Genomic DNA, 14,052 nt, shown 5'->3' with positions numbered 1-14,052 from the left:
TTACGACTGGTTTTATATTTCTGTTTGCATCTGATTAATCGTGGGCCTCATTTATCTGAGAGTAGGCATCTCATTTTTTGAGTAAATTTTTTAAAATTTTTGAATAATTTTGGAAATATTAAATAAAATCTGAAGAAAATTGGTATTGTTGATCACACTAGTCTACTCTAATGTTTCACCAGGAATTTTGTTTTGAAACTTTTGTTTTGTAAAAAATATGGCACATAGTCACACTTGTGGTGTTCCCGGTCAAAAATGACCGGCCTATAAAAAATAGCTTATAAATCACTCATTATACCATATTTTCACCCAATCTTGGATTCAATCTTTTTGTCAACTTGTTCTCTTTCAATTAGGACTGGTTTTATATTTCTGTTTGCATCTGATTAATCATGGGCCTCATTTATCTGAGAGTAGGCATCTCATTTTTTGAGTAAAAAACAAATAATTTGTGGGTAAATTTGGAAATATTAAAAAAAAATATGAAAAAAATGGCTACTGTTGATCACACTAGTCTACTCTAATGTTTCACCAGGAATTTTGTTTTGAAACTTTTGTTTTGTAAAAAATATGGCACATAGTCACACTTGTGGTGTTCCCGGTCAAAAATGACCGGCCTATAAAAAATAGCTTATAAATCACTCATTATACCATATTTTCACCCAATCTTGGATTCAATCTTTTTATCAGCTTGTTCTCTTTCAATTAGGACTGGTTTTATATTTCTGTTTGCATCTGATTAATCATGGGCCTCATTTATCTGAGAGTAGGCATGGTCAAAAATGGTCACAATGGCCGACCATTGAAAGTGAATGGGAGAGACTGAAAATAACAGAACAATTTAGTTTTCAGGAGCATGTTCATTATTTTCATGTACATATATGAGCATATGTGCTTGCAAACATCGAGCCCTTGGACCTGTGCATGTATCGATACACGCTACCCAGACACACACACGTTAAAACATACAAACTTTTTTGAGTATTACACACATTCTTTTCCACAGAGAGAAATTTGATCCTACCCTAACCTGCATCTAATATACATTTATCCATCTGACATTACCACACACAAACACACACACACACACACACACACACACACACACACACACACACACACACACAAACACAAACTGGCCGTGACTGCAGTGACCCGGCTTCAAAAGAAGAAGGATTTGCTTTATAATTAAAATTTCCTGATAATTCACTCACCCCATGTCTTTCTTTCTTCAGTTGAAAGGAAAATAAGGTTGAGGAAAACTTTGCAGGATTTTTCTCCATATTGTGGACTTCACTGGAGTACAACGGGTAACTTCTTCATGAGTTTGACAACACATGTGCTGCAAAAGTTCACAACGCAACCAAATACAAAAACACGCTGCAAAAGTTCACAACGCAACCAAATACAGAAATGCGCTGCAAAAATTCACAACGCAACCAAATACAAAAACATGCTGCATAAGTTCACAACGCAACCAAACACAGAAACGCGCTGCAAAAGTTCACGACGCAACCAAATACAAAAACATGCTGCAAAAGTTCACAACGCAACCAAACACAGAAATGCGCTGCAAAAATTCACAACGCAACCAAATACAAAAACATGCTGCAAAAGTTCACAACGCAACCAAATACAGAAACACGCTGCAAAAGTTCACAACGCAACCAAATACAGAAATGCGCTGCAAAAATTCACAACGCAACCAAATACAAAAACATGCTGCATAAGTTCACAACGCAACCAAACACAGAAACGCGCTGCAAAAGTTCACGACGCAACCAAATACAAAAACATGCTGCAAAAGTTCACAACGCAACCAAACACAGAAATGCGCTGCAAAAATTCACAACGCAACCAAATACAAAAACATGCTGCATAAGTTCACAACGCAACCAAATACAGAAACGCGCTGCAAAAATTCACAACGCAACCAAATACAAAAACATGCTGCATAAGTTCACAACGCAACCAAATACAGAAACGCGCTGCAAAAGTTCACAACGCAACCAAATACAGAAACGCGCTGCAAAAGTTCACAACGCAACCAAATGCATAAACGCGCTGCAAAAGTTCACAACGCAACCAAACACAGAAACGCGCTGCAAAAGTTCACAACGCAACCAAATACAAAAACGCGCTGCAAAAGTTCACAACGCAACCAAATACATAAACGCGCTGAAAAAGTTCACAACGCAACCAAACACAGAAACGCGCTGCAAAAGTTCACAACGCAACCAAACACAGAAACGCGCTGCAAAAGTTCACAACGCAACCAAATACAAAAACGCGCTGCAAAAGTTCACAACGCAACCAAATACAAAAACGAGCTGCAAAAGTTTACATGCACAGGTCCAAGGGCTCGATGTTTCCAAGCACATATGCTCATATGTGTACATGAAAATAATGAACATGCTCCTGAAAACTAAATTGTTCTGTTATTTTCAATCTCTCCCATTCACTTTCAATGGTCGGCCATTGTGACCATTTTGACCATGCCTACTCTCAGATAAATGAGGCCCACGATTAATCAGATGCAAACAGGATATAAAACCAGTCCTAATTGAAAGAGAACAAGTTGACAAAAAGATTGAATCCAAGATTGGGTAAAAATATGGTATAATGAGTGATTTATAAGCTATTTTTTATAGGCCGGTCATTTTTGACCGGGAACACCACAAGTGTGACTATGTGCCATATTTTTTACAAAACAAAAGTTTCAAAACAAAATTCCTGGTGAAACATTAGAGTAGACTAGTGTGATCAACAGTAGCCATTTTTCATATTTTTTTTTTAATATTTCCAAATTTACTCATAAATTATTTGTTTTTTACTCAAAAAATGAGATGCCTACTCTCAGATAAATGAGGCCCATGATTAATCAGATGCAAACAGAAATATAAAACCAGTCCTAATTGAAAGAGAACAAGTTGACAAAAAGATTGAATCCAAGATTGGGTGAAAATATGGTATAATGAGTGATTTATAAGCTATTTTTTATAGGCCGGTCATTTTTGACCGGGAACACCACAAGTGTGACTATGTGCCATATTTTTTTACAAAACAAAAGTTTCAAAACAAAATTCCTGGTGAAACATTAGAGTAGACTAGTGTGATCAACAATACCAATTTTCTTCAGATTTTATTTAATATTTCCAAAATTATTCAAAAATTTAAAAAAAATTACTAAAAAAATGAAATGCCTACTCTCAGATAAATGAGGCCTATGATTATTCAGATCCAAATCAAAATATAAAACCAGTCCTAATTGAAAGAGAACTTGTTGACAAAAAGATTGAATCCAAGATTGGGTGAAAATATGGTATAATGAGTGATTTATATGCTTTTTTTTATGGGCCGGTCATTTTTGACCGGGAACATCACATGTGTTATAGGGTTTTGAACACAACCTGAGGGTTAAGTATGAATTCATTTGTAAGTATGAATAAGTATGAATATGCAGTAAAAGACAGAAGAATATAATGCAAGCACTGTAAAAAGTGTTTGCCACAAACTCAGCTCCATCATTCTGATACTGAGAGACATCTTTTCATCTCAATGAGAAATATCATGTTTTAATGTTGCAAGATCTCATGGAACAAGTTCATCATACTCCTACCATTTTGTCAACTATCTGCCTACATCAGCTTTAACCCTGCAAGATTTCAGTGAAAAATTGTAAAATGAGCAAGTGACTTTTTTTTTTAATAACCAAGACATTAAAGGGATAGTTCTCCCAAAAAATGAAAATATGTTAATCATTTACTCACCTTCATGTCGTTCCAAACCTGTATGAATTACATTCTTCAGTGGAACACAAAATATGATATTTTGAAGAATGCTGGAATCTTAACATTTTTGCTTACCACTAATTACAATTGTCTACCATAGACAACAACCAAAACACTGAAAAAATTTCCACAAAAAAAGAAAATCATACAGGTTTGAAACCACATTGGGGGATGTGGGGGGCTGGGGGTTAAATGATAGAATTTCCAATTGTGGGTTAACTATTCCTTTAAGCAATAATGTCAACGGTGTATGAATTAAATCACTGACCTCTGGGCAGATGGGAAGTGAAAGTGTGAGGAGGAGCAGGAGATCCAATCTGTAGCGCAGGTGCACTGCCCCTGAAGATCTGCACGTTAGTGGCCATAAGATGATGCAGGTTACTCTGTCCCTGGAGAAACAGTATTCATCTCAAAACCTTTGTTACATTAAGCACACTATGTAAATTCTAAAGAAACCTGATTAGAAGCTGATAGAAGATATAGTGCCCATACCTGCTGACCACTGATAGTTGCCACTGGTATAGAGGCTGGAGCAATGCTGCTCTCAAGAGGAACGGCGATATGTCCAGAGACTTTGGCTGGAACAGGAATATGCCCTTGACTAACAGCCGGAGCAGGTGCTATAAGACGACTAGGCATAGGCGACTTCATGGCAGCCTGGAGAATTAACAAAAAAAATATCATTTGTGGGTTCAGGTAGCCTAAAAGTTGAGGTGATCCTAATGGCCAACTCACAACTATATATATATATATATTGTTTGGTTTTCTTCTCAAATCATACAGCACATTTCATCTCAAGCCTTTTTTTTTTACTGACACTACTTTCACTTTGGCAAAGAAGTATACTAACTTTTGGAAAACTTTTTAGTGGCAAAATTGTTCAGTGTGGTGGAAATTACTCCACACTTTTATGAAAGCCATAATTTCTGAAAATTATATAAATTATTTTCAAATATTAAATTTGAGGTGCAACAATATAATGCGATTCATAAATGTGACAATATGCAATATGAAAAATGGATTGTGATTTATTACTGTCTCTCAGTTCTGAACATCAAAAAGTTTGAACACCAGAGAGAGCTATCAAGGTAGTTGATGTAACATAACATTTGATGGTCTTCTAGATCATTTCAAATGTCTGATTTCATCATATAGGTCTACATCATGTTACTAGATAAGCATTCAATGTTTTCACCTTGGCCTGGTATCCCTATAATCAAGTTTTTTCACGTTGTTGTTTTCAAGTTGGAAAGGATTCAAAACACTAGAAAGCAGTTGTCAATAAATCCAGTTATTAAAATGCACCAGCATTGCTTTATACAAGCACATATATTGTTAATATTTTGACAAAATCACAAGACAAAAAAAAAGCGAAAATAAATTACCTTTACAGAGGCCTCACCGACGCTCGACTGCTGGCCCTGCAGTAGATGGACTGATGGAGCGGCCACAGTTACTGGAGGGCTGGGCTGGATAGGCACATGCTGGGGCAGAGCAGGAGGTTGGCCGAGGGCTTGGACCTGTGGGTAGGGCCTGACCACAACCGTCTCCTGCTTATCATCACGGAACGATGCTATTCCACCAGTGCTGCCACTGCTGCTGCCAGGTGGAGGATCCTGAGAGTGATCCACTTCAAGTCTGCTGTCCTCACTGCCTACTGTAACACAATATTCACCACATTATGTTGTTCCTATTGGACTGTCAAAAATACTGGTACTAGGTTGATGCTAATAAAAAGATTGTGGTTCTTTGTGTCAATCGCAACTCCGACACTAATATCACTAATTTGATACTTTTTTTAATAACGAGTAATCAAACAAATTTTTTTTCTCCTGTTACAACGCTGTTACCATTACTGACAAAAAAAAAATGCTGCATTACTAATTGAGCTCACTGAAGTGGTTTTCATCCAAGTAAGCTCTCTCTCAGCATAGGACCTGCAACGTTTTTTCTCTGGTGTGTGTTGGGGTTAGTCATACACAAATATAATTTTAAACTGATAATAATGTACGATGCTCTGTGTGTGTGTCTGTGAGCATGCGAGCGGAGTGCGAGCTCAAAACAAAATACCCTTTGTGACATGCTGGATCGAAAATATGTGAGATAAGTTTTTTCTAGTCGACTAGTAGTTGTTCATTTAAGCCATTAGTTGACTAATCACATTTATATTCATTTAATTTAATTTCGTTTAAGTAATATAGGCTATATAGCACTCAAGCGCATGCATAAAGCTTGCCATAAAGAACCGGCAAAAGTAATGATTATGAATGTGACAAAAAAGCAAGGAGACATTTTAATTGTTTATTAATAAAGAAACGTTTTCTTAATCAGTGTCAGCTGCAAAGATTAAGACTGATGAAGACACGCCTAGAGACAGAATGCACATTTCATTCGGATTACATAATCAGAGTAGCCTATTTCTTTTCCAGTTCAAGCACCAGTGATCGCGCCGGCGCCTCAATGGCATGATTATATTGTCTGCTATATTTGCTTCTTATTTATTAAATCCAGGCAATTGGTTGATGAAAGATTGATTAAAATAAAGATACAATTTTTACAAAACAAAATTCACTTTAAACAAAGGCTTTCTACAAAACAAAACGGAATGAAGTGGTCAAAATCATGTCTGACCCACTCCATGTATCCTGATATATTGCGCACCTTATGATGCATCTTACTCATGCCGTTCATTTTTCATAATCAAATAGATTAATTTAAAACATAACATAAGCCTATTTAAACATAAATATGAAACTACATTTTCTTTAATGGCTACCAACACGTATAGTACAGTACAGAGAAATTTCATGTCGTGAGCAAGAGCGGATCATGAGTCACGAGTTGGATCAAGAATAATTTATTTTTAGACTTTAGGGGCAAGTTATTTGACATTTTATTTATTTATTTATTTTTAAAGTAACGCAATAGTTACTTTCCCTGGTAATTAGTTACTTTTATAATGATGTAACTCAGTTACTATTTGTTATAAGTAAGTATTAACTATAACTGATTTTTTTTTTTTAAAGTAACGTGCCCAACACTGATTGTGACTGCATCAACTTTAAATTGCTCAAAAAACAAACAAAAAAAAATTAACCACTTTCTCCTTAAAGGTTTAGCTCACCCAAAAATTTAAATTCTGTCATCATTTATTCACCCTCATTTCATTCCAAACCCATAAGACTTTCGTTCATCTTTGATACACAAATGAAGATATTTTTAATGAAACCTGAGGGGTGTTGAATGAATCGAGCATTTTTTTCTTCTGAAAAGACACGATTTCTTTTTATGATGAACAGGTTTAAATTGGCCTTTTCATTTACATCTAAATAACACATACACACATACATAAAGCCATTCACATGATGCACAGCATGTGGCGTAAACACATTCGAGTGAGCTTCTGTGTTTACCATGTGATGTGCTCAATTTATGTGTGTTTATATGTGAATAAAAGCCTGCAAAATGAATCTGCACATCATATAAAGCGATCATAACGGCAAAAATGGGTAAACACATTTTCACGACCACACGAATTGTCAGCTTATTATACATAATCGGGTTAAGAACATGCATGTAGACACACTCATTGCCTGAAGCAAGGCAACAAGTCAGTTGCCTAAGCTTTTGGACGCAGCACACAAGACTAGTAATGCATATAAAAAAAATAAAAAAATGCAGTTAATTTTGATTTCATGCAGCCTTTAAATTATGTTCAATGCTTAATAAAAAATTTGAGTTAGGGTTTTATGACCCTTTATTGTATACACAGTAGGTTTGTAAATGTAAAGGGACAGGACGAAAAAAATACTGAGTCTCTGCATCAGACCACAGGCGAAGAAAAAAAAAAAACTTCACTGATAATCACTTTTTAAAATTGTAATTAGTTAGTATTTAAAGTCACTCTTTTTAAAGTGATCATCTTTTCTTCCCAATTGTGATGTAAGGTTGTCCCGCCCTCATGCCAGTAAGCAGAGAAGAGACATGTGGGAGGGTAAGTTATTTTGATTAAAAATTACAAGGGCACATTTTTTTTTTTTTTTTTTAATTTGAATAAATAATAAACCCTGCAATATGCAATAAAGATATGTCAATTTTGATTTTATGGTAAATTAAATTAATATTATAAATATATTAGTTTTTCCTGCAGTACCAACTACTGGAATGTTGGTATAGTGAAAACCTCATCTCAAACTAGATGATCTGAACTGGTGGTATCACAATCCTACCTGATTGTGTTCCTAGAACGCTGCTGTCAGTAGAAGTCTGACCAGGTCCGGCCCCAGGAGGAGGCACCGCAGTCCGAGGAAACTGCTGGGAACTCATCTTCTTTCTATTGGCTGTGAGGAAAGTTAAACAGGTTTAATATCTTACTGTATTTGAGTGCAAGAAAAAATATCACAATTTGAAAATAACTATAGACCGTGTGCTTTAGAGCAGAGGTGTGAAATCTTGCTCCTGCATGGCCACTAGTGTCCAGCAGAGTTTACTTCCAACTATACTCAAACCTCCCTGTACTTCCCAAGCAATCTGAAAGACCTAGATTAGATGATTATTGTATGTCTAATTACGGCTTCATCTAAAATGCACGAGGGTTTTGAGGGATTGAGAGTTTAATATGGAACATGTATAGTTCATGACACGGGATGTCAAGACCACAGGAATTACTAGCAGACAAAACACATGAACGACTTAAACAAACAACAAACTACGATCGATGCACTACACAGACAACACAATTGCCTGTGCATAGTTATATGCACAGGCAAACACCATAGCACGTAAGTTTAGTTACTGTTCTACTCGAGTTAAAGTGGCTCTGTTTAAAGCTTACTGTACACCACTCTATACAGCCCATCTGTGGTCTTCTTACAAAAAATCTAGCATGCAGAAGCTACACGTTGCCTACAATGATGCAATGAGAATTTTACTCAAGGTTCCCAGAGGAGGGAGTGCTAGTCAGATGTTTGTATCTGTAGGAGTAATCACACTGAAAGCACTTTTAAGAAATTTGATGTTTAAATTTATGCAACGTCTGGATGAGTCTACTAACAGTATCATGGTGGCACTCTCAAATCCCTTAGTGAGTTGCTACAGGTACACATCCAGACTGAGAGTGCATTGGCTGAAATGTCTGTATGTATTTTAATTATTGTATTTGTTTTTTACTGTTTGTTTGTTTTTGATCTGTCCTGTCTTGTGTGGCTTTTGGACATGAGTCTGGCAAATAAAAAATTGAATAATCTCCATTCGCTCTTAATAATTAAAAAAAATGTTTAAATATTCTTAAATTTATGGCGTGATAAACAGTAGCAAATGTCAAACCTATCACTTTCAGTGCTTTAATGTTTACTTCACGAAATTGAACACGTTACGCGAGTAAATCATACTAACAGTCAACAAGATATGATAACAGAGCAGGCTAAATGTTATAGATCAAAACAGAGGCGCTATTTTTCTCTGTTCCAGTGCTGGTTGACAAAAGCTCATTTGAATCTGTTTATAAAGTGCAGGTTATCTACAGTATGTATCAGGGTTGTTGCATGATAACAATATGTAAATGTACTACAAACATAAATATGACCTATAAAAAGAAATAAAAAAATAAAACACATTGTAAATACTACCGTGTCTCTGTTGCTATTCCCACTCCATAGTGTGAACACTGCATCAACCAAAAAGCACGAAATGGCGGACCGGCGCAAACGATTTCAAAATAAAATCCCATATGAACCACACCAGTAAGCACATTTATCTGTTTTTTTTTTATTATTTTATTATCTTATCTATTTTTCTCTCTATTTATTTTTTGTCTTTGTAAATCCGTAATTTTCTCTGCAGTTTGTGTATGAGTGTGGCCTTGATAGACCTTTTTAACATCACGCAAACAGCATCAACTAAGTTAGTGATTGTACTGGTGCAAGAGTACATAATCTTACATGCTAAAAATAATACATGTAACGTTAAATAAATATTTACATAATTTAATCTGCGAGGACATAAGTAAATAATTAAATAAATGCACTCATCAATGCAAAAATTATGAAACAAATAAGTGTTTGGAGAAACTTAAAAATATTAAAGGAAATGCAAAACTGAAAGTTGATTTTTAATTCTATATTATACAATTTCCAATCTGCAGTCATTCATTTAATTATTTCTCATTCTCTCTGTAGTATGTTGCACGAAGCGAAATAAAACCGGAAGTATACTTGAATACATAATTAAATAAAAATAAAAATATATATTTAAAAATTCATGGTCATGTATTTGTTTATTAATTTCTCTTCACACATGTATTTATTTATTTATAAGCTCAAATATGTGGATTTCTGTATTTCTGTATTTTCCTTTTATTTATTACATTTGTGTTACATTTTTATTACAACATTTATTAATCTATGTCAACAGATTCCTTCTTTATTTTTCCAATGAGATCACTCAAAAACCATCTGAGCCTAATGCTGAAAAAAATAACTTTTCAAAAAGCACATAAAAATGGTAAATTTATCTTATTTGACTTATGTTGTAAGTGTATGTTTATACAAATAAACATACATTTACTTATGACTTATGTGTAAGTGTATGTTTGAGCTCTTGTGTTGACGGAACCGCAGTCCGCAGGTGACAGAAGTTCATCTGGTCATTTGAAGTAAGAATCGGTACTTGATATGGAAGATCTTTCTATGGTTAACCACAACCAGATGAGGAACCCTGTTAAATATTCACCCTACAAGAGGCACCTTTAATGAAGATGATGACATGTACAAGTCTGACAGAGCCGTTTACAGCTGTTTCCAGAGACACAACTGGCCATCTTCCACATTTCTACTCTTATACTCTTAGTCTGGTTTATTTCAGAGCTGTCTTCTCTTTGTCCTTTCAGAAGGGCCTTACCCATACTTTACTTTTAAACTGTGTTTCTGCACAGCATATAAACTTTGACTCCCAGTGACGTTTTGAAATCCACACATCTTAATTCTTGATCGAGAGGGAAAGAAATGGTTAGTAGTAATGCTGAGATGAGCATTACTAACATTTTTAATTCAGTGACATTTTTATTGCAACTACTATTTTATGCAAAAGTAAATTGCTTTGAAAATATGGGAACACTGGATAGCAAAACATAAATACAAATTAAACTTTATTCAGATATTAAAACGTGAAAAGCATCCTCAAACACATGAAATAACTGAAAACAACAATATAATACCATCACACTAAGGAGGCATGCCACAAACAACAAAATACTCATTACAAATACTCAATACTAAAATTAAGAGTCATCAGCTGATTATAATATACCCTAAGGCGAGAGTGAACGTCACGGGCGGGTGACGTCACGACCAGGAAAGGATAAATACACATCCCGTGAGACCAGAAGCAGGTGGAGGCGTTAAAAAAATATCTAACATGCCGCCATCCATCCTCTAGGGCTGCTGGCTGTATAGCTCCTCATACCTGGCGCAGCAGAAAGAGAGTGTCGCCTCTCGTGCTCCACCTCAAAGATACGGTGGGCAGGGACAGCACTGTCAGCCCAAGCCTTTGAAGCCAAAGACAGACCTGAGGGTTTTGCTTCAGGTGAAGAAGGCTGGGCAGAAGAAGTCCTGACGCCAGTGGCGTCAGACCTCTGAGGGTAGCCCCACACGGGGTGGTGCAGTACACACCTCAGTATACGGTGCCTGTCCCACCTCGTGGCCCTCAGGAGGCTGTTCTGCTAACCCCGCCACCTCTGGTGCTTCAGGGTGCAGCGGCTCCCATCGAATTAGTGACGCAGTGTTCAGAACAACACGACAATGCGTCACATCCTCTGAGGAGGATAAATTTACATCAAAAATGTGATAGAGTGGAAATCTCTTCAAAATATCTCACATTGGGTCCTGCAAATTATAGAGTAAGGTTTCAAAATCCAGTTTTTGTGCCGTCATCCTCTATTCAAATGAATGCTGCAAACGTCAGTGCTTCCACAGCAGGCTTTGGTGTTGGAACAAAAAATAAAAACCTTATTAGCAAAGGAGGCTATAGAGAGGGTTCCAGTTGCCGACAGGGAGTCGGGGTTTTACAGCCGGTATTTCTTGGTTCCAAAAAAGGATGGGGGGTTGTGCCCTATTTTAGATCTACGGCACCTGAATCAAGCAGTACAAAAGCTAAAATTCAAGATGCTAACGATAAGTCAAATTGTGACTCAAATCAAATCCGAGGATTGGTTTGTCACAATAGATCTCAAGGATGCATACTTCCATATCTCCATCCTCCCACAGCACAGGAAGTTCCTGAGGTTCACTTTCGGGGGCGAAGCATACCAGTTTCGGGTTCTAGCTCTCTCACCCCGCACATTCCCGAAATGCATAGATGCAGCGCTGGCCCTGCTCAGGCTGCAGGGCATACACATCCTGAATTATATCGACGACTGGCTGAATTTAGCACAGTCAGAAGAGATGGCGGTTCGGCATCGAGATGTTGTTCTTGCACACATTCAGAAATTGGGGTTGAGACTGAATGACAAGAAAAGCGTGCCTACTCCAGTACAGAGGACCACTTTTCTTGCCGTGGTTTGGGATTCAGTGACAATGCGAGCATGTCTCTCTCCAGTTCGCATCACTGCTATTCTATCAGCCGTAAAGGAATTGAAGCTAGGCCAGTCACGCACTGTAAAACAGTTTCAGAGACTGTTGGGTCTGATGGCAGCAGTGTCCAACGTGATACCATTTGGCCTGCTGTTAATGAGAGCCTTACAGTGGTGGCTCAGGACCAAAGGCTTTTCCCCAAGGGGCAACCCATTTTGTATGATCAGGATCACGCGGCGCTGTCTCCACACCTTGATCATCCTGTGTTAGGACCTCGATGTCGTCGTGTCACTCTGACGACGGATGCTTCTCTCACAGGCTGTTGAGCAGTAATGGAAGGCCGCTCAGCTCAGGGTCTGTGGAAGAGTCATCAGCTCTTGTGGCACATAAATTGCCTGGAGATGATGGCAGTCTTCAATGTGTTGAAGTTCTTCCTTCCAGACCTGAGGGGCCATCATGTGCTAGTCAGAACAGACAATACATCGGTGGTGAAGCTCAAATGGGAGATTTATGGCCAAGCAGAAGTGGATCTGTTTGAGTCTCAGGATACGACGCACTGTCCACTTTGGTTCTCCCTCACACATCCAGCTCCTCTGGGACTGGATGCCATGGTACAGAAGTGGCAGAGGCTGCGTCTGTACGCATTTCCCCCAGTTGTTCTGCTCCTGGGAGTTCTGGAGAAAATTCGCCAGGAAGGGAGAAGTCTACTGCTAGTAGCACCTCACTGGTCTAGCCGCATATGGTTTTCGGACCTAATAGCTCTTCTCGATGGCTCACCCTGGAAGATTCCGATCAGGAGGGACCTTCTGTCTCAACTGAGGTTGTAGAGACCATTCTTCAATCCAGAGCTCCTTCCACAAGGAAAATATATGCCTTGAAGTGGAAAATGTTCACTTCCTGGTGTCAGGAACGACAATTGGATCCAGTCTACTGCCCAATAGGTTCAGTACTTGAGTTCCTACAGTGCCATTTCTCATCTGGGTTAACCCCATCTACACTGAATGTATATGTTTTAACTATATCTGCTTACCATGCCCATGTGGATGGTACTACTGTTGGGAAGAACCCACTAGTTATTTGTTTCCTCCGTGGCACCCAGAGGCTGAGGCCTGCGATGCGCACAAGGGTCCCTGCTTGGGATTTGGCTATTGTATTAGAAGGAATATCTGCAGCTCCATTTGAGCCAATTGAGTCAGTCTCAGATAAGTTCCTGACACTTAAGAATGTCTTCCGTCTCGCCATATCATCCCTTAAAAGAGTAGGAGACCTTCAGGCCCTTTCGGTGTCCCCGACCTGTCTTGAGTTCGCTCCGGGGATGGTCAATGCCTTCCTCTTCCCCAAACCTGGGTATATCCCAAAGGTTTTGACTAAAGTTCCAAGGCCAATTGTGTTGCAAGCTTTTTGTCCTCCTCCATTTGTTACCCCAGACCAGGAGAAACTGAATCTGCTGTGCCCAGTGTGAGCACTGGACACATATGTCCACAGAGCTGCCCTGTGGAAGAAAGCAGACCAGTTATTTGTGTGTTTTGGACCACATATCGTCCTGCATCTAAACACGCTGTAAGCAAGTGGATAGTCGAGGCTATTTCACTTGCCTATGAGGTCTCTGGCTAGCAGTGTCAATTAGCTGTCAGAACACATTCAACTTGGAGTATGGCCGCCTCCAAGGCCTTCATTTCGGGGGTTTCCCTCAA

The 14,052-nt window shown here is 38.1% G+C and overlaps 1 protein-coding gene across 3 annotated transcripts in view; it reads right to left on the bottom strand.

The window, feature by feature from the left end:
- Positions 1-9,483, bottom strand: part of sap130a (Sin3A-associated protein a) — a 34,518-nt gene extending 25,035 nt beyond the window's left edge. For all 3 annotated transcript variants that reach the window (XM_067374654.1, XM_067374655.1, XM_067374656.1), the window contains exons 1-5: positions 9,419-9,483; positions 8,021-8,131; positions 5,177-5,448; positions 4,284-4,448; positions 4,060-4,180 (exon numbers count right to left, since the gene is read on the bottom strand). In XM_067374654.1, the coding sequence (XP_067230755.1) occupies positions 4,060-4,180; positions 4,284-4,448; positions 5,177-5,448; positions 8,021-8,117 (655 nt within the window). In that variant the 5' untranslated portion in view covers positions 8,118-8,131; positions 9,419-9,483. The remainder of the gene's footprint in view (positions 1-4,059; positions 4,181-4,283; positions 4,449-5,176; positions 5,449-8,020; positions 8,132-9,418) is intronic.
- Between the last annotated feature and the right edge of the window lie 4,569 nt (positions 9,484-14,052).

This window comes from Chanodichthys erythropterus, chromosome 21 (genome assembly GCF_024489055.1).
Source record: "Chanodichthys erythropterus isolate Z2021 chromosome 21, ASM2448905v1, whole genome shotgun sequence".
NCBI lineage: Eukaryota > Metazoa > Chordata > Actinopteri > Cypriniformes > Xenocyprididae > Chanodichthys > Chanodichthys erythropterus.
The sequence above is the reverse complement of the archived record's forward strand: the minus strand, read 5'-3'. Positions and strand labels throughout refer to the sequence as shown.